Source organism: Charadrius vociferus, unplaced genomic scaffold (assembly GCF_000708025.1).
Source record: "Charadrius vociferus isolate BGI_N301 unplaced genomic scaffold, ASM70802v2 scaffold455, whole genome shotgun sequence".
In the NCBI taxonomy this organism is placed as follows: domain Eukaryota; kingdom Metazoa; phylum Chordata; class Aves; order Charadriiformes; family Charadriidae; genus Charadrius; species Charadrius vociferus.
This window is the reverse complement of record NW_009648550.1, coordinates 1,344,533-1,365,310: the sequence shown is the minus strand read 5'-3', so window position 1 is coordinate 1,365,310 and position 20,778 is coordinate 1,344,533. Positions and strand designations below refer to the sequence as shown.

Here is a 20,778-nt window from a genome sequence, read left to right as displayed (position 1 = left end):
CACGCCAGCTTTTCCCTCAGGCCACGCTGCGGTAAGCGAGGGGAGCTGCTCCATGTGGCAGGCACCCACGCAGGCACCAGTGCCGACTCCTCGGCTCTAGTGTGGGCTTTTAGAGCCAGCCTAAGCAATTCACGCTGGACATAGGTAAGGGGTGTCCTGGCACCCAGGGCAAATCCCTTCGAAGACACCATGAAGATACCCACATCCCAAACAGCTGGGGGTGGAAGGGGTACCCAAAGGCAGCGCTCGGTATGAGAAATTCCTGTTATCATATGAGTCAGAGAGGAAAGTATTTCATTCCTGGGCCAGCAAACACCTCTTTCCACTTAATCAGTACAGAAAACGAGGCAAAGATCACCTTTGCTCTCTGCCTTTAAACTTGAAGCAGCCTGGGTGAGCAGAAATCATCGCAGAGCAGGCAGAGTGCCGGCACTCGTCCGTGTCCTCCCCGGCCAGGGGTCCCCGCCGGGGGAGCAGCTCCGTCCAGAGCTGGAAAGCTTTGAAACGGAGCATGAAAACAGCTGTTTGAGGTTGGATTGTGCCAGGCAGTGAGTGGCTCCAGCCTGGGTAACCTCCGGGAAGAGCAGGGGAGGGGAGGGGATTTGGTGTCGCACGCTTGTTTGCATTTGGCAAATCTTTTTGGAGCTGCCTGGCTTGTTTGAGAGCTGGTGACCCGGCCCCCAAGTAAATGGCAGTCGGCTGCGTTTTGCAGTGGTCACATGGCCTTTGTTTGTGTTGGGATGGGAAAGCTTAGGAAGCAGGTTGGAAAAGCTTAGGGTCTTTTTTTTTTTTTTTTTTTCTAAAAGGGAAACCCATTGTTTTGTTCGAGAGCCAGGGAGAGCCTTGCGCTTTCCTCTGCACCACCAGACCGGGCTGAACTTAAAAAGCCTTCTCAAATTTCTGTCTAGAAGTAGCATTTCTCGAGGGTTAAAAATAGTGAGCAATTTAGCAAAGGAATATATCCAGCCTCAAAATTACGTTGTGTTTCTTGGCTCTCGGGAAAGTGCACTCGGCTCATGCTCCATTACTCACAATAGTAATGACGTAGCTTTAAAAACTTGTCGTTTGATGCTGGAGGACTAAGACCTGCCTCAAAACAAACACAGCTGAACTCTGATTAAACAAAAAGTTTGTGCTTTGTATCTGTGGTATTACCTTTCAAATTGTCTGGCACGATGCCTTTGCTCGCTGAAAGCAGCAAGGGAGATTTATGACTCCGCTTGGGATATCTATATGCCTGTGAAAGCCTCAGGAAGCTCGGAAACGGTCTAGTGAAAGCATCTACTTGTGGTATGTTCTCTAGATCTTCTCTCTTCAAAATATACAGTTTTGTTTGGGAGGAGTTACTTTATATGGAGCTGCTCTTCATCTTGTTTGTGGCTGGGGTGGGATACTTCCTGGGATACTACTGGGAGGGTGGAGGGGAACGCAGTTACAGAACATGTTAAGTGGTTTGTAGGTGGGGGTACAAAGCCCTCAGAAAGAGCTGGTAAATAGCTTTCCCTTGGGAAAAATATCTGGGAAAAGACCCTGGGAGAACAACACTAAACAGTAGCCAGCTCCTACACACTGTCTGAAGGCATTTCTTCATCTGTCTGCAGCTGTTTTCCCAAGAAAAGCAGCTCGGTGGAGGCACTTAGCTTAGCAAAAGGGTTTGTGGTTGACTCAGAGAGCATCTCCCTCTTTCAGAGCAGCTCACCCTGTCCTGGAAAGGGAGCAGCGTCACCAACAAAGAGCCTAAAATCAGAGAAATCCCCGCCGAGGACTCTTTCTCTGCCCCAGCTGAAAATGCTTGAGATGAGGCCCCCGAAAGGGGTTTACTGGAGTAAAGTCCCAAATTCCTCCTGCCCAGGGATCCTTTTATATTCCAGTCCCAGGGGTGCGACGCAGCAGAAATAGCTCCTGCCTCTCGCCTGCCGAAGCAGAAGCAGCCAAACACTTCCTTTAGCCTGGGCTGCTCCGGTTTGTTTTAAAAAAATTCTTTTTGGAGGTACTGCTTGTATGTACTCAGTCTTGGGGCAGTCCCTTCCTCCATGTTTCCTCCTTGGGGCTCTTGTGAGAGGTCTCAGGGATTTTGAAGTTTTGGAGCATCTGTAAATGAACTGCCTTTAATTAGTAGTGGAAGCTGGGAGGCTTTGCAGGATGTTGGAAGGGGGCGCTGGCTGGCTGGTGGTATCAAAACCGAGGTCTTCTCTTGCAGATGATGCTGACCGAAATCGAGATCCAAGGCTGTACCTGTCAGCAGAGTCCCACCGCCCTGAGCAAAGCGTGGCCACCGTTGGTCATTGGCCTCACCAGAGCACAGAGCAGCCCCAGGAGGAGCCCTTAACCAGTTCTCTAGGAAAGATTAAGTTTAACCCCACGGTGCGGCACATTGTGATTAACGAACACAAGGATGTCACATTTAATTGCTCCATCAAAGTACCTCAGGTGCTGCTCAGGCCGGATGCCCCAGGCATTTCCTTGTGGAAGGACGGGAGGGAGCTGGATGTGCTGGACCGGATTGCCACCAGCCACTTCGAGATCTCCGACGAGGAGGAGGTGGCAATGACCTCCACCTTCAGGTAACCGGTGCTTTCCTTCCTGGAGGGATGCCCTGAGTGTTGGCTCCCAGGGAGAGACGGGAGGTCAGTTGGCTAGCAGGAGCTTGGGACTGGGACTACGACAGGCAGATGCTCCCTAGCCCCCAAAGCCTGGCTTTGCAAGCTCAGCTTCTGCTTGGTGTGTGCTGTGGGGTGGTTGGTACTGATTGACACCCATCCCCAGTCCAGCAGTTTTGCCATGTCCTCCTGTGGGAGCTGTGTGCAGGGCAATGCTCCCTGCCAAAGCCCTGACACGGTCTCCGTTCTCTCTGGCAGCATCGTTGCCGCCCAGCGCTCGGATAATGGCTCCTACGTCTGCAAACTCAACATCTCTGGCATGGAGGTGGTGTCGGATCCCATCTTGGTGCAGCTGGAAGGTGAGCTGGAGGAGGGCTAGGGTGGACGTACCGGAGAGGTGGAGCACTGTGCCCTGGCTGAGTGAGAGCCCCAGGGACCATGACGTGTGAGCTGTCCTCCAGACATGGGGAATCCTGGATGGGAAGGGGCTTGTTGCCAGAGCTGGGCATAGCCCCTGACAGGAAGTTTGGGCTTGTTGATAGGGCTGTGTTGCCAAGCTTTCTGAATCTCTTGCTTCTCTGCTTGTGTCTGTGCAGGGCTCCCGCACTTCATTCAACAGCCCGAGAAGCTGAATGTCACCAAGAACAGTCCCTTCAACCTCACGTGCCAAGCTGTGGGCCCACCGGAGCCCGTGGAGATCTACTGGTTTCGCAACAACATCCAAGTCAATGAGAAACCCCACATCTCCCCGTCAGTCTTGACTGTGCCAGGTGAGCCCAGCAGCACCCTTGCCACGGCCAGTTGGGACACCTCTGTGTGGCTACTGGGAAGGGCAGGGTGAAAAGGTGTCTTGTGGCATCTCACAGCCTCTCCCCTTGGCTCGCACCTCCTGTTAGGTGGGGGCTGTGCTCCCACGCACCGGCACGAGGCTGTTGCAGCCTGCTTTGGTTTTGGCTGTGTGGCACTGTGCATTGCTGACGCTTCGCCGGGAAGCTCAGCACAGATAAATTTCCCAGGAGGTTTGGCATAAAATACGGCCGTCAAATTGTATACAGTGGGACACGGGGGTCCGGCTTTGCAAGAGAGGTACCCCAGAGGTACCAGTTTGCAAAAATGAGTCCCAGCCTGCTCCATCCTCAGCACTGGGAGTGTGGCTTTGCCCAGCGCTGTCTGTGCCGCTTGTTTGGCAGCCCTGGGGACCACTCTGCCAGGGATGACCTGGGGGCAGGAACTCCCATCTGACCTTCTCTGGCTGCTGCTGGAAATTTCTTCCTTGGAAGAGGCCGGACACTCAAACTGCTCTTTCTTAAGCAAGAAGTAGATTTTTCCTCTAGCCTGTGGCCGTGCCAACAAGCACACTGCTGCTCTTATGGGCTGCATTACAGGTGGTCCCCTCTTAATGTCTCTGGAAGACCTTGGGTTGGCCCCTGCAGCGTGTCTCCATGCCTGCCCCATGGAGCACAGGGAGAAAAGTCCTTCATGTAACATAAAACCCATCATGGTTTTGCCTGCAGAGGCAAAAGAGAGGAGGGGTTTCTTGATTTGCTCATGAGGAGAAGGCCACTAGCTAATTAGCAGCCAAACTATAACTGACTCGTCTTGGCATCCAAAGGCAGGCTTTAAAAGGCAGTGAAAGCCGGAAGAAGTGACTCATTCCTCTTGGATGTTCTTGCGTCCGGCTGGCACACGCTAGGTCGGGTCATTTGAACCATCCCCCTCCTGGCCCAGGAGCCCCGTCTCAGTGAGAGGCACCACTGCTGCTGCGACCAAACGCTCGGCGTGTCCGGCGCACCGTGGCAAGCCCTTTGCCTTGCGGCAGCAGCAAGCAACGTGCCCAGGAGGTGCCCTGCACTTCCAGTAGAGTCCTTCGCAGGAGACGAAAATCCTGAGCACTGTTGCTGCCCGGGGTCATCTCGCACCGGCCATGCCAACCCCCCAGGGGAAACATGCAGCTGTCCGCACTCGGGTATTTCCAGTGGCCCCCAAAAGCAGTCATTCTCCATTATCAGCTGGGAGATTTGAGCAATCTTCGAAAAGCAATAAGTCATCTGATTTGAGCCGTGGTGGTGGGCTCTTCTGCTTTCTGCCTTTCCCTTTTTGAACGCAAAACAAGTGCTTACTCAGGAGGTTGTGCAACGGCGCCGTAGAAACGTACAGTCCTGCCCGCTGTGCCGTGTCCTGCGCTGACAGCACGCTCGTGCTCGCGGCGTGGAAGGTGGGTGAGCTGGATCGCAGGGGTCATCCCCGGGCGGTCGGCGCAGAAATGCTGAGAAGGGAAGCAGTGAGTGCAAAATAAAAGGTCTTCTGTGTCGCTGGGAAAAAAAATAGAGCAACAGTGCAAGAAGGGAAGATGCAAGGGTTTTCTGTGAGCAGCAGGTGGGGAATTGGTGTGATTTGGGCATTTTGTGCAGGTCCAGCGAACAGCTCCTTGTTTTTCCCCTGTCAGGTCTTAATGAAACGGCGCTGTTTAGCTGCGAGGCTCACAACAGTAAAGGGCTGACCGCGTCCAACCCGGGGCAGGTCAATGTGAAAGGTAAGAGGGGACGTGATACTCGCTTTACCTGTTGACTACATGTGTCCAAGCAGGAGATTTCCTGGTCTCCACACTTCCAAGCACTCATTTTACACGAGCTGAAGGAAGTGTTTTTAGGGCTCCCATACTTATTTTTTCTCATTTTAAACCTGTATTTAAAATCAAGCGGAATGCACGTAGTAGCATGGTGACCCGGTGCGGTTCTGTCATCCCAGTATCGCCACCGTGGGAGGAAGCACCAAAAAGCGCATTTGAAAGCAGAACTGTCAGCCCCAGAGCAGGTTTCGGAAGGGCTGTATCACTCTTTTCCTTCCTTCACAACCAGGGTGGTGCTCGCAATTTTCCATAGGAAATGGTGAAAATTCTCGACATTCCTGATGGGAGCCACTCTGGCAATGTGAGGAAGGTGTTCCCCAAAATATGTGATTGCCTCTAAGCAACAGAGAGTGCTGTTTCAGCTCACAAATATAGAACATGTCCAAAATAGTCCTGCAAATGACTTTTTTCTGCTTCCCTCTCCAGTGGTCTGAAACATCCGCAGTACACAGCTAGAGGATGCCGCTGCGGCTGTAGCCAGGGCAGTACCTGGGGTTCACACACAGTTGGACTGAGCCCCAGGAGCTGCCAGGGGGAAGCCAGATGTGCCACGTTTGTGCTTAGGTTGACTGCCCTTGGCTTTTCCCTGCAGGAATCCCATCCGCACCCGCCAGCGTGCGTGTCCTCAACAGAACAGGTCATGGTATCATGATATCCTGGGTGCCAGGCTTTGATGCGTTCTCTGCCTTGAACAGCTGCAGTGTCCAGGTAACCATCCATAACCCCTCTTTGCCCCTACAACTCCCCTCGCATGGATGCTACGAGGTAGGTGGAAATCAGTGTTGTTTGGCATGAACCACACCAGGCTGTTTGTTTGGGCAAACTGAGTTGGACTTTCCCAGTGGCATTGAAAGGGGAAGCTGGTGTGCTCTTCCACATGCACCCTGTGGTCCGGCTGACTGGGAAATTGGTGGTGGCATGATGTTAAGGAGTCCCAGTTGAGCAGTGAGCAGAGTCCCCAGATGCTGGGAGCTCGGGCAGCTGGAGCACTGCCGAGGTGGACAGGAGGCTGGGAAGGAGCTGCTGGAGACCAGCTTGGTAGCATCTGCTCACAAAAAGCGGCTTTGCTCTGCCCACTGCGAGGGGGGATAGTTGGCAGAAGAGGTCCCATAGAGAGACTGACGCCGGGAGTGTGAAGCAGGCTTCTGTCCTGGGAGGGAGGTGGTTGAGAGCGGGCAGAAACAAGGGGTGATGGGAACAAGTGAGCCACCTGCCTGGAAGACCCCATCTGGGCTCGTGCCTGTGAAGCGTGCGGGAGGCAAGCTGCGAGAATCTCTCCCCTCGGGCAAGAAAGTCAGGTTGTCATGACTGTTCATGCAGAGATGCCCAGAACTGCTCCACGTAGCTCTTCGGGCCACTTTGGGAGCTTTGAGTTGCTGCAGGCACATGCTTATCCCTACTGTCACCTCCTGGTCAAACACTTCCCAACCAAGCAGCCTTCCTGCTGGGGTTTGGAGGTGGAGGTTTCCTTTGGTTCTCCACTCCTTGCAAGCACTGGGAAGGAGCTGGAGGATTGTCTGTCTGTCCTGGGCAAGTCAGGGAATGCCACCTGCATGGGTACAGCCCTGCAAGTAGTTTCCACCTGCTCTTTCTGTTTGACATTGCTGGATTTCACAGTTCAAGCCCATTGCTTGCTCTCTTGTGGATATGTTTTTTATACTGGCTAATCTATACTCCAGCTGAGAGAGAGGTGATGTTTGAAGCCAGGTAAAAGTGAAAGGAGTTACAGGGAGGAAAGGTACCAGAGCTAATATTAGCACCGCTTCCACTGTTGTCCAGCTGGAGCTCGGGAAGTGGGGTGGAGAGCCAAGGAATTTCCTATGACTTAACGTTTATAGTCTGTCATTAGGAAATAGCCTTTCGAATTGGAAAACAAGACATGATTTCTGGCAAAAACACAGCTGTGACTAAGCCTTTTTTCTCCTGTTGCCTTTGATAATCCCCTCGCTTGGGTAGCATGGCCCACCAACCAAGTGACTCATTTCTGAGCACGCTGGTGCTTAAAAGGGAAGCTGTTGCCGTCACACCTGGCAAGTTCAAGCTGTTTAAATTTGCAAAAAGACTGATTTTTCATTATAAATATAAATACATTAGTCTGATGAATTCACTCCAGAAGACAAGTTGAGGATCGAGATAGCTGAGCTGGGCTTGATGCTCAGGAGAACAGCCAGTCCCAGTGGTGCTTTCAGAAGTGGCTTGCACATTCATCTGATTGCTGCTCACCTCCCTCAACGCATCGAGCGATGGCTTGGGGATCTTCTCAGCTTTATGAAGCTGAAGGCTATTCTCTTTTTGCCGGTGTTGATGCTGAGACCATCCTGTGCACCCTGAGCTACCCAGAGGGTATGGTTGTTCCTCAAGCAGAAGGGCAGCTCTCCTGCCACCCCGAAACCATGCAGGAGGCCTTCGAGAGGACTGTATGACTTTCTGATTGTGGTTCATGCTGAAACATGTCCTGTGGGTTGTCTTCCGAGTTAACTGTCTTGCTTGCGCCGGCGTCCCTCATTCTTGCTCATCCCTCTTTCCTCCCACTGTCCTGGCCCCTGCCACTCTTGTGGTGCTTCCCACGAAATGAGACGCTTTCTGGAGAGCTGCAAGGGCTGTGTGGACAGCTCAACAGCCAGCCCTTTGGGGAGAGCGCAATTTCTCTTAGTGTAAAAGGCATGACTTGTTTTTAGTACGTTGAAATCATTCATGCTGCTAAATGTAGTGATGGGGTCTGATGAAGTCTGCGCTTGGTCCTGCAACATCTGACGGTGATAAGTTCTGTCGTCTAATGATGTGTTGCATGAAGAAGGACTTCCCTTTGTTTGTTTGGGACTTGCTGCCTGGTAATGTTATTGGGTGCTTCTTTTGCTGCACACCACAAGAAAGAGTAAATCATCCCTCCCTCCTCCTTTCCTCAGTGATGGTTTAACACATCTCTGCTATGTCCCCACCGCAACTCTTTCTCTGCCCTGGGCCCTGCGAAGGGCCCGTCATCAGCTTTCTGCTCGGCAGAGATGAGCCTGCATGCAGGAACAAGGCCCTGCCGGTGTTTGGATGGGAGGCAGGGAGGGAGGCAGGGCTCTGGGTCCTGTTTGCAGATGTAAAATTCCCGCCGCGCGTCTCACCCGGCAGGTTGTTGCTGACTAATCCCTGTTTGTGGACTGATTCTTCAATTAAGGTCAAGGAAGCCATTCCACAAAGCAATGTCTCACTTCTGCTCTTCAACACCTCGGTGCCGCCCCACGTGTATCACATCCAGCAGCTGGGGCCCATGGCGGACTATAACATCCGCGTTTCCTGCGGGAATGAAGTCGGCTGGTCGGCATTTAGCCCCTGGATAACTGCCAGCACCACCGAGGGAGGTAGGAAATGAGTAGCAAAGACTGAGAAGGGTTTCCCTACCTCGGTCATACAGCTGTGCTTTGTGCAGGACTCTCTGGATGAGATGCTCATCAAGAGTCGTGGTTGCTTACAGGGTGAGACATCTCGACTCTGTTGATTGGGGAAAGGAAATTTACCCACGGGTGGTCACCTGCTGGAAATATTGAAGGCTGGAGGAAATACCGTGTGCTTTCTGGTTGAGCTACAGCTCATTTTCCATCAGCCTGCCATGTCCTTGCACCCATCCACCCAGCTCCCCTCACCTTCTTTCTCTTTGATTCCTGCAGCTCCAACCACCCCACCACTGAACGTCACGGTGTCATTCAATGAATCCAGCTCCTCCGTGGAGATCCGATGGGTGAAGCCTCCCCTGGGGAGGATCCACGGGGAACTGCAGGGCTATCACATCTGGTACAGGTGGCAGAACTCCAAGGGATTGGTAAGTCACCAGGGGATGAGGAAGAATGGCTAAAGCCTAGTAAAAGATCCCACCAGGCATCAAGCAGGGATGTCTGGTTTGGTCTTGGTGCTTCCATATATTCTTTCTGAGCTTATTTGTCTGCTCTCTTGTGCTTTCATCTGGGATTTTTTAATACAAGTAGTCTCTCTCTCGCATGTTTATGTAACTCATGGTAATGCCCTAAGTCATTAATATTGGGAAGAAGCAGTTCTGCTGGAAGGAGACAAGAAGTTTGCTACCATGGCTCCTGTTCTCTACAATAGAAGTGAGATGCTCCTCCGGGTGTCGGCAATCTTTGGTATGGCCTTTGGAGTGGCAGTCAAGGTTTGGCAGCATCTCTTGGTACTTTCAGCAATGGAGTCAATCATAAGGTGTTTGGAAGAATTTGTTTGCTGCGTTTTGAGTCATTCCTTGCTCAGATGGGATTTATTCCATGCATTAACTCATCTGCAAATCCATAGCAGAGAGTTTTGTAGCTCAAGGAACATTTTGGGGTGGGGAGGCCTGTCCATGAGCATACAAAGTCATCTGGCATGACCTTGCTTGCCTTTCCCAGAATTTGGGAGGTAGCCTTCAGGAATTTGCTAGGGTGAGGTTGGCCTGACCTCTCGGGCAGTCCTCGCTCATCTCAGCTACTGGGCAAAAGAGTATCCTGTCCAGGCTCTGCCAGTGGTCGGGGTGCTTCTGGATAATTGCACAGATGTATCCAGCTGTCGCCTCTGCGCTGCAGTTTGGTCTTCCTCTGTCCCAGGCTGAAAGCACAGAGAGGCACTGATGGCCTGAACCCGGTGTGGAAAAAGTGACTCACACCCTATTTTTTGTAGGATGCTGCATTTTCTGTTCTCCTTTTGCGCCTCTGAAAAAAAGCATGTATAGATCCAGACTGAGTGAAGTCAGGGAAACAATATTATGGTCTTGTGACTAGCGTAGAAAAAAAAATGCTGACATATTTGTCGTCTTTCAAGCAGAAAGCAAAAAATAGGACTTGCCCTTTAAGCCCTGGGAGACTATCTTTTGTTGTTGTTGTTTTTTTATAAATTTCCCCAGTCAAGTGCTTATGGGGTGAAATTTCTGCTTGGCTTCCTGGTCAATAACCGTCCTCATTAAGGCTGGATTTCAGGAGGCTCAAAAAACCCATCTGGTGGGGAGTAAGTTCAGGAGGGAGGTAGCTGCGCAAGGGACCTTGGCTCTTTGCAGACTGAAGGAAGCAGTTGTGTTTGTCGCTGATTTGTTTCATCACCCTCCAGGTTTTATAGAAGGCAAAAATGTGTGTCGGAGCCAGCTGAGGGCTGGGGCCAGCATGTCTTTTTACAAGGGCTGTTGCGCAGAATTACGAGGCACGGGAAGGGCTGGGGCCTGTGCCGTCACCTTTCTGCAGGGCACGGTGGGCTGGTGCTGTGCCCGGTTCTCCCATGCACCCCCAAGGGTCTCCTGAGCAGATGGACAGACACAAAGCACGAGAGCAACATGCTTGCTGTCGAGCAGAGCTCTGATTTCTCAGAAATAAAGTCTCTGAGTTTTGGCACCCTGGAGAGGCTAAACATGAAATGCCCCAAAATAATCATCGGTTTAACAACCCCAGCACAATAAAGGGGTGTGTGTGTTGGGGGTCCTGTATTTCTGTGTCAGCAAGGCCACCTGCAGGCCTCTTCTTTCTCCACAACCAGCTTAAAAACTATTTTAAAAACTTTAAAAAAAGAAGTTATTTTATTTTCTTCTTAAACCAGCAGTTCTTGTTTGAGCCAAGGCTGTCAGAGCTGGGACGTGAGGAAATTCCTCAACTACCGCAAGACTCATAAAAAACCATTAACTTTGGCAGTTGTGTCCTGCCGGAACGGCTGTCTGCTTTGCCAGTGTGCTCACGCTCTCCACGGTCTGTTTGGTATCAGTTGGGCCCTGTCCTCAGATGACACTCCGGCTGCGATAGGCAAGGATCCTGGTGCTTGTTTAGGCGGGCAGTATGGAAACGATCGTGCGTGCGTTTCTGCCGAGGGATGCTGTGAACGTGAGATGGGAGGAAAGCAGGAGTGAGGGAGCAGAAGCAGCAGCGGGTATCAGCTCATGCCGCTGCCCGATGGCCCAGAGACTCCTGGGGCTGGGGCGCGTTTCATATCCATTTCTGTGGCTTTTTTATGACTGTGAACAGAAACTGGTTCCCTCTGAGTGGCTCCAATTTCCTCCTCCTTGGCCACTGATCCCCCTCGGCTGCTGCTTTTGCTCAGCCACGTGACGTTCAGCCAGGGTAAGGAGCTGGGATCTGCCGGCTGCAGCAGCCCACCAGATGTTTTGGATGCCACTGGGCAGCTGTTTTGCAGCTGGGGGTCGGTGGAGAGCAGCAGCAGCGCTTTCTCGGCTGAAGAAGACCAGGAAACAACAGGGAATTTGCAGGAGAAGACTCACTTGTGTTTTTACCAAGGGAAAAGGTCTGTGCCATGGGGCACGCTGACTCCTGCCTTGTTACCAGGCAAGGAAACACGCCCTTAAAACTTGAAATATTATTAGCTTGACACAAAACCACAGTCAGAAAATATCTGCCCTAAGATCTACTTTCTGTGGCAGGGCACTTGAACGAGCAAACCAGGAGGGCTGTGGCTGAAAGCGGTCAGAGATGCTCTGTGGAGGAACGGTGATGGCGAGCGCCAAGGCTCTGCGGGTGCCGAGGCTCCGCGGAGCTGCCCCACACGAGCCGCAGGGATGCCTGGCCGGCAGCGAAGAGGGGTGCGAGCCTCTGCTGGCCAAGGCGACCACGGTGAAGGCTGGGGGTCAAAATGCATGTTAACACCAGTGCATGAAATGCCTTCTTCCCCCCTTCCTTGTGAGGGTGCTTTCCTGCCTCTTTTCTGGCTCAGGCCGCTGGTCCCGCTGCTGTTGACAAGCAAAGAGGCACAGCAGCACGAGGTTTGAATGGGAAGCGCTGCTCAGGGCCTTTCCAGATCCCATCCGGCTCTTGCAGGCAGGGCTATTATTCTCTGTAAATAGCTTGGTGCTGCATTTCCTCCGGGCTTGTGAAAGCGAAGCAACGCACAAGTTTGACAAGGGGACAATTCTCAATAAATCTCCAGGTTTCCGTCCTGCTGTAGGGATGGGCTGCTGTCTCCCCCAGCCCAGGCTTTTCTTCCCTTCCTCTCTCCAGCAGAACGTCTCCGCTGAAGCCCGGCAGAACACCAGCGTGGCCATCCTGCCCGTGGTGGCCACCAACGCCACCTGCTCCGTCCGTGTGGCTGCCGTCACCAAGGGGGGAGTGGGACCTTTCAGCAGTCCAGTGGAGGTCTTCATCCCCAGCAGCGGTAAGGAGATGCCTGTCTCCGCCTGTGCGGTGTGCGTGCAGGGGAGGGTGATGGGGAAGCACACAGGGCGTGCTTTCCTTGCCCAGCCAAAGCCGTTTGGCATCCCTCCATCCTCCTTCAGATGCTTTCCCCGTCAGCCAGGCTATCGGCCAAGAATCTGGGACCTTCAGTGTGCTTTGGTAGCCGGGAGAGACTTGCTCTCCACACGCAGCCTTGGTCCTGATGCCCTCTTCTCCCATACAGCCCTTTGGGCTTTACTGGGTTTGGTTTCAGCCCCTGGGAAATCCTCCCCCAATCCCTGGGTGCTGTGGGCTGACTCCTTCACCGGCTCCATTAATGGGATATTTTCTTAGGATTAATAACCTCAGCCCCCTCTTCGACTCCAGCCTCTGAGAACACAGACTCCTTCATCGTAGCCCTGGGCTTTATCTGCGGGACCATTGCTGTCGGGTTGATCCTCTGCTTGTCCGTGGTCATCCAGAAAAGATGTGTGGAAACAAAATATGGGTAAGCTGAAGGGAAAACAGCTTGCAGAGGTGCCCTGAGCTGGGCAGGTCGCAGGCACGTGGGGCACGGGCAGGCAGGGCAGGTGGCCAGCAGTCCATGCTGGACACAGGGGGAAGACTTCTGCTCCCAGTACTGACATCATTCCCACAAATGGCATTTTTTTATGCCCGTGGTGAGCGACTGAGTGTATTTTTACGGCAGCGACGGTACTTCCCTTCCCTTCCTTAGCCCAGCAGTTCACCTTTCACTCACTATTCCTATTTTTAAAGGGAAGTAAACTTGTGCAACTTGGTATGGGAGGGTGGCCTTGACATTTTGACACAGAGGTGAGAGAGCAGAGATGTATAATATCCTGTTTCCTGTGGCCTAGAGAAACCCCTCCTGCCTCATCACGCACCAAATGTGCCTTGGTCCGATGGCTCAGTGTGGCACCAGCCCCGCCGGGCAGAGAGACTGCTCCTTGGTCCGATGGCTCAGTGTGGCACCGCCGGGCAGAGAGACTGCCACTGGGCTGCATAAGTGGTGTTTTAATGATGTGGACAAAGGACTGTTTCCTGCTATAATAAGCCAATGCTACTCACTCGCCCTTGTGACTTTCTAAGTGGCATTTAACTGCCCTGTGCTACTGTTTTTGTTAAACAATTGTGGTGCTAGCAGCTTTTCTTTTAAGCGCTATCACTTGGGTGTCTGCTGCCAAACTGGAAATGTGATATAATTAACTCCTTTGGAAGAGCGCGATTTCAGTAAGGGAGTTTATTGAGCTGGTGAAGGAGTCCCACCTACTCTGATCTCACATGGCATCACCCCCATCCCAGTTGGGAAACTGGTAGCATGTAAGGATCCCTTCCCTAACTGGTGTAGCATTGCCACTCTTCCCGTACGATGCTACTTCCCTGGGAGCTCTTGAGCACTCACTGTGGTTTTGTTTCCCGGAGCTGGACCTCTGCATGGTCCCGTACCAGAGGGGTTGCACAGCATCTCCCAGCAGCGTGCCCGTCACCACCGTTTCAGGGCCATGCTGTGAAGCTCCCTTTAGTTTCTTTTTGGCTAAAGGATGGGGGTTGCACGTGCTAACAGAGAGCATTGACAGGCTGCAGTTGTGCATCAGGCAAGAGGAGAGATCACTCTAGGAGGTGGTAGATCTGGGCACCATATTCCTACCGGTACAGACTGCGCTCTGAGTAGGAAATGAGTATCCCATTTCCTCCCCAAAAAACCTCTGTGACTCACTCCTTGACAGATCAGCCTTGTTTATCAAGTGGCTGTTTTGCTCGGACGTTGTAAGAAATGGCACCGATCCAGTAAGAAGGAAATCAAAAAGATTAAGGCGAATGTGCATTTCCTCCTTCGCTACCGATACCCCTGCTAGCCCTGTGGTCACCTGCCCCTACCACGGCAATTCCTTCATTGGAGGAGAAGCAGCAGCATGTGGCCCAACAGGCTCTCTTTCTGTCCCTCCAGCAACGCTTTCAGCATGAACGACTCGGAGCTGGCAGTGAACTATACGGCCAAGAAGTCCTACTGTCGGAGAGCTGTTGAACTTACGCGTAAGTGTATTTTTTATCCCTCGGCAAGGAGGTTGATGGGAATATCACAGCAGCGATGTGTCTGCAGGTTAGAGGTGACCTGAGCTTCTGTTTCCCTCTCCCACAGTGGGCAGCCTGGGCGTCAGCAGCGAGCTCCAGCAGAAGCTGCAGGACGTTGTTGTGGACAGAAATGCCCTCAGCCTGGGGAAGGTCCTGGGAGAGGGTGAGTGCTGAGGCTGGAAAGCTGGGGATGGACATATGGGGCAGGGGCTGCCCCTGTTACCATCATCCACCAGCTCCAGGCCCAGGTGATGTGGAGGAGATGGTGGGTCAGGATGACCAAGTGCTAGAACCCCTGGGTCCATGTCTTCCTTCTGATGAGAGGCAAGCCTCCTCACCGTAGACTTTTGGGGACAAGGACTTCATCTTAGAGCATTTCAGATCTTAAATGCCATAGTGGTGTCCTGAAAGGTGATGCTCCGGTCTGTGGATAAAGTGCTTGCTTCTTTCCCATGGTGCAGGGGAGTTCGGGTCAGTGATGGAGGGGCATCTCAGCCAGCCCGAAGGTGCCCCGCAGAAGGTGGCTGTGAAGACCATGAAGTGTAAGTCATCACCCTGGCCTTGCAGAACTTGATGTTGTTTGTCCCAGTGAGTGCCAGTGCTCCTGGTACCCATCCTCAGGTGGTGCGCTCTCTGCTTCCTGGCACCATTTTGTGGGGATGCTGGCCTGTCTGCCCAGCTCCTGCTGCCAGTCAGGAAGGGGCACTCATATCAGATAGCCAAGGATGGCAAAGACATCCTGGTGGTCCCTTCCCCCTGACCCACGCAGGAGCTGTGCTGTGAAGGGAGATGGCACCAGTGATTTTGGGTGTTAAAGCTCTTGGGGTTTTAAACCTCTTTTTTCTCTGCTTCCCAGTGGATAACTTTTCCCAAAGGGAGATAGAAGAGTTCCTCAGCGAAGCAGCATGCATGAAGGACTTCGACCATCCCAATGTCATCAGGCTCCTAGGTATGGGCTGTCACTCCTCGCGCTCCAGATGGGATTTGGGATGGGGAGCCAGACTGGGGAGTTCCCCACAAATGACTGCGGGGGGAGTGTGGTGCCTTTGCCCGCAGGACTGTGCAACCTGTCTGTGTTTTCCAGGCGTGTGCATCGAGCTGAGCTCCCAGCAGGTCCCCAAGCCCATGGTGATTCTCCCATTCATGAAATATGGTGACCTGCACAGCTTCCTGCTTCGCTCGCGGCTGGAGATGGCCCCCCAGGTAATGAGCGCAAGGAACAGAGGGCCCTGTGTCTGCGAGGAGCAAGGTGGGACTGTGCCTCTTTTGGGGACAAACTTGCCTTTGCTTTTCGAGAACATCAAGAGGACTTGGTTGTAGTCCTGCTTCCTGCCTTTGTAAGGTGGCAGCAGTGGGATCCAGCTCCACAAAAGCCTGTGGGATTCTCACCTTCTCTTCTCCAGGCTGTACAAGTCCAACTATCTCAGCTTCTCCTTGTACACCATCTCCTCTAGCTTCATCTTCGTGGCTGCCTCTGAGCTTGCTCCAACATTGTTTTTCTCTTACTGAGGAGCCCCAGATGGGACACATTATCCAGATGTGGCCTCACCAGTGCCAAATTAAGGGGAAGAATAGCTTCTCCTGACCTGCTGGCTGCACTTTTGCTAATGCAGCCTGCTATGGGTTGGCCTTTGTTGGTACAAAGGCGTGTAGCTGAACCACAGTCAGCTTGCCTTACACCCGAGTCCTTTTCTGCAGAGCTGTTTTCTGGCCAGAAATATTTGATCTGAAGGCAGCCAGTGGGAAAGGCAACAAGCAAGCAATGTCTAGTTGCAGGCTGCACTCCAGAGATGTCGAAGAAGGACGTGGAGGGGTGAGAAGGGTATCCACTGCTACAGCAAACCACAGCGAGGGAGTGCTTGGTGTTATTTCTAAAACAAGTGTCCCCACATCTGCAGCTTCTGCAGGCTTGTGATTCGATGCTTTTTACGGTCTAAGTCTGTTAGCCCGATGGGGATGAGAGAGTCCATGGTGGCTGCTGCTGTGGGCTCCTTGTACTCTCCAAGGCTAGTGAGACCACTAGGATGTCAGCTGGCAGCCCTGGACGGGGAAGCCTTTCAGATCAAACTACATGTGCCTCCCAAAGGGCTCACACTGGCTAACCCTCACCTTCCCTTCCCAGTTTGTGCCCCTGCAGACGCTGGTGAAGTTCATGGTCGATATCGCCCTGGGGATGGAGTATCTGAGCAGTCGGCACTTTCTCCACAGAGATTTGGCGGCTCGAAACTGCATGTGAGTTTGTTTTCCTCTGCTTTGTCCTGGATAGATGAACACCAGTGGAAGCCCTGTGGTTTTACGGCACAACTTGGCTTCCTTCGATAAAACCTTCTGTTTTGAGAGACATGGGAAAAGAGCTCAGCCTCAGGTTTCTGCTTCAGAATTTGGCACGTCAAACTTTTCTATCTTGTCATCCCTGTTTCCGCCTGACAGGTTACGGGACGACATGACGGTGTGCGTGGCAGACTTCGGTTTGTCAAAGAAGATTTATAGTGGTGATTACTACCGTCAGGGCCGAATAGCAAAAATGCCAGTGAAGTGGATTGCCATCGAGTCCCTGGCTGACCGCGTCTACACCACCAAGAGCGACGTGGTAGGTCCATGTGGCTGGGTATCCAGGCGGCAGGAGGCGATGGCTGGGGACTGATCCCCGGGTTGAGTCATCCGCCTTCGCTGCACTTTGTTACGGCTGTTCTTGTACCCTGGAAGTGCAAAGCCAGAGGGATGCTGTCGGTAACAGGACGCACTGACCTTTTGCTGCCTGCCCAGTGTCCTGGAATAGGTTTATTGAGTAGGCCGCTCGCCTCTTCTGTGGCATTGCTTATTATTTCCAATTTTGGGGAGGGCAGGACGGGAGCGACAACTCTTAGCATTGTGTGAGGGCCCAGCGGACGCTGGGCAGTGACCTTTCCACATGAAAAGACTCATTCATTCCTCCTGGAAATGTCCTTTCAGCATGCTTTCCCTTTGTCCTCGCAGTGGGCATTTGGCGTTACCATGTGGGAGATAGCGACGCGAGGCATGACGCCCTACCCAGGAGTGCAGAACCACGAGATCTACGAGTACCTCTTCCACGGGCAGCGCCTGAAAAAGCCCGACGACTGCTTGGATGAGCTGTGAGTATTGTAACCCTGTCTCGGGGCTGTAAGCACAGCCCCTTTGCTCTCTGTCTGCCCGCAAACAACCTGCGCGTCGCTGGCCCTTCGCTGATGGTTAGTGGTTTCTGGGGGTGCTGCTCTTTGTGCTTTGTGGTTCTCAGTTGCTGATGTCCTTTCTTTAAGGACACAACAACTGCTTGTGCTGTGGATTTGTGGCTCAGCACTGAAATGTGGCCGAAAGCCCGCAAAGCTGTGCATCGCAGCGCAATTAAACACCGTACCAGTATTCCCGTGCTCCCACCTGCTGCAAACCTGCTTCTCCAAGTGGAGTAAGACAGGTCTGTACTGGAGAGGGAGTCACCTTCTGCCTCACCCTCTCCATTTCTCCCACAGCCCCCAGAAACACAGTTATTAAAGACTGCTTTTTTTTTTTTTTTTTTTTTTAAAAAGGCAAGGATTTAACCTTTTTTTCCTTGTGGGGTTGACAGGTAGGGAGCTTACAAGAACGCACGTGCAGGTTTGCTCTTAGAGGAAAGCTGGCCAGAATAACGGGCTGGGTCAAATTTTAAATGGAAGTGTCACATCAACGAAAACTTCAAACCCTTTAATATTTGCATGATCTCCCGAGTTTTGACGTTCCCAATAAAAGCCAGATCTCAGAGCAGCATATCAGCCAGGGAGGAAAAAGTGTCTTCTTAACTCCAGGCAAACTGGCGCCCAGAAATCCCAATGAATATCCTGGGAGAAAGCGATGGTTTGCAGGGCTGGCACAGGCGGCGGATGAGCTGCGCTGTTGGCAGCCGGTGGTGTGGGGCGGGTGGGAAGTGCCGAAGTCAACTCGCTGGTCCTGCGAGGACAGGAGCAGTGCCCTCTGCAGTTTGTAGTGTAGCAATCAGACTTTTTAGTATTTTATTTATTTATTTATTTATTTATTTATTTATTTATTTAAAGATAGTACATTTTAGCCTGGAAGTCTTGGCTGGTGATGCTTTTCTCTGCCCCACAAAATGCCCTCTTGTTACTCAGGGCCCTTCAGTGCCTAAAATCTATTGATCTGGAAAGGGAAAACGTGGAAACCTCAAAACTGCATTTCTGAGCAGCTTAGCAAGGGTTTTTCTCTGGAGTTTTCTTCCTGAGTTTTTCTCTGGTGCCATTCCAGCTGAAAATGTCTAACTCCTCCATGGCTAAGAGCTGCAAATACAAAACCAGTTAAACTAGCAAAGCTGCTCAGAGTGGCACAATGGTCCTACAAAGCCCCTCTCCAACCCCTGTCCCTGAAGGAAACAGCAAAGAAATCTTTTAAGGGATCCAGCCTGGGAGAGGGCAGAGGAGACGGTGTGAACCCAGAGGTGCTCGCAGGGAGGCGCTGGGAGTTTCCAGCATGCCCTGACATCCAGCCTAGGAACAGGCACCTGCAGGAAGGACAAAAGGAGGACTCAATGTCCTGGGAGTAGAACTGGGATGTTCTGGGAGGGGTGATCGTAGGGCTGCAGCTTGGCTGCCTCTGCCCAGCCCTCAGTGAGTGCCAGGCACTGGAAGAGACTTCTAACAGCAGCTTGGGCTGATCGATGCCTGCCACTGGGCAAACAGCCTGAGCAGAGGGGAGTTGGTTTTGCTTTGTTTTAATGCAAAGTGTCTCAGGGCTTGCCCAGTTTGGAGGGAAGTGGGGAATTAGCCCCTGTACGTCCCATAGCCCAGTGCCTGGGAAGATCCTCTGTGATAGCCACGCTCCTCTCCCGATTTCCAGGTATGAAATAATGTCTGCGTGCTGGAGAGCCGACCCCGCCGCCCGGCCGACGTTCTCGCAGCTGAAGGTCCATCTGGAGAAGCTGCTGGAAAACCTGCCTGCCGTCAGGGGATCCGGGGACATCATCTACATCAACACCAGCCTGCCCGAGGAGAGCCCAGACTCCACGCAGGATTCAGGCTTCCCCCAAGCGGACTCTGATTTGGACCCCGGGGACATTGCTGAGCCCTGCTCTCCCGGAGCGGAGGCGGCGCTGGTGGCCGTGGATGTCCACCACAACGAACAATGGGGGACGAGGTACGTCCTGGAGGAGCAGCTCGGTGGCCCTGCGGAGGAGGCGTACGTCCCGCTGCTGCCCGACGGGGTGGCCAGCGAGGGCTCAGCGTGGACCCAGGCCAGCACCTTGCCCGCTGGCAGCTCTCTTGCACCGGGGCTGCCGGGCACCGATAGCTGTGGGGAGGACTCCAAAGTGCTGCTGTGAAAGCGGGAGCCTGCACAGAGTGGGGTGTAATCGGGCTCTGAGAAAAGGACAGAGAGGGTATATTTTAATAAACAGTCGTCTGTTTTATTTCTTCCTGCATGATTTTCATGGCGGAGTCCAGCCCTTCCCAGGAGCTCTTTCCTGGGCTGAAGTCATGGGGGTTTGTAATTGAATGTTGTAACTGTTTTTCATGTATTGGGAGGCTTTGGTATTTGAGCTCCCCGTGGCTCGCAGGTAAGAGGAAGGCCCTGACCCCCCCGGGGGTAACAGAGCATGGCCAGGACGGGCGGCACTGAAGTGTGGGGGCACACAGTGGGCACAGGCGAGCTCTCCTGTACCAGCCCGCGTGCGGTTACCTTCCCGCTGTCCAGGCTGCACCAACACCGAAAGGCAAGGGTGCATCTGGTCTTCGTGGCCTTTTTTTTTTTCACCATTTGTTGTGGCTTTTGTGATGGACAGTCCTATGGGTGGTCTGGGCCCCTGCGACATAGCTCGCTGGGGGATTTCATGCTGCGAGACATCCCCATCGAAAATTGCAAGCAGAGCCCAAACAGGAATAGTGGGTGCTTTGAAATCCCCTTCTCCCAGACAGCAGGTTTCCATCTGTCCACGCCGTGCGCTGAGAAAACCATTGGTCCTGTTGAAGCAACCGGGAAACAGGAATCTCTAAGGGGGTCCCGGGAGGGATGGAGCCACCCTGCGATGGCCTGGCCCTTCCCAGCCGCCCCTTTTCCTTTTTGGGGGGATTTCTGCTCTTTCCATACCAGGGGATGCTCTACAGCACCCGGCCGCCCCGCCGTGCCAGCAGATGGAGCCGGGACCCCACGCACCGCCCAGCTGCCTCTCGCCTCCTGTGCGGGGGTGCCGGGCTGGGGAGGGGGTGCAGTGATGGGGAAAGGGGTACCAGGCTGGGGAGGGGGTGCAGGGGTTTGGGAGGAGGGTGCTGGGATGGGGAAGGGGTGCCGGGATGGGGAGGGGTTGCGGGGGCTGAGGAGGGAGTGCTGGTCTGGGGAGGGG

At 53.1% G+C, this 20,778-nt stretch overlaps 1 protein-coding gene across 1 annotated transcript; it reads left to right on the top strand.

The window, feature by feature from the left end:
- The first annotated feature begins 1,175 nt into the window (after positions 1 to 1,175).
- MERTK (MER proto-oncogene, tyrosine kinase) lies at positions 1,176 to 19,761 on the top strand. The gene is given in 19 exon segments (XM_009885995.1): positions 1,176 to 1,290; positions 2,201 to 2,564; positions 2,859 to 2,959; positions 3,197 to 3,370; positions 5,047 to 5,133; positions 5,822 to 5,937; positions 8,396 to 8,579; positions 8,886 to 9,037; positions 12,192 to 12,345; positions 12,699 to 12,852; positions 14,314 to 14,399; positions 14,506 to 14,601; positions 14,900 to 14,980; positions 15,295 to 15,387; positions 15,523 to 15,641; positions 16,561 to 16,670; positions 16,869 to 17,028; positions 17,415 to 17,551; positions 19,281 to 19,761. Coding segments are annotated over 19 exon segments (2,964 nt in total).
- Positions 19,762 to 20,778: the final 1,017 nt, after the last annotated feature.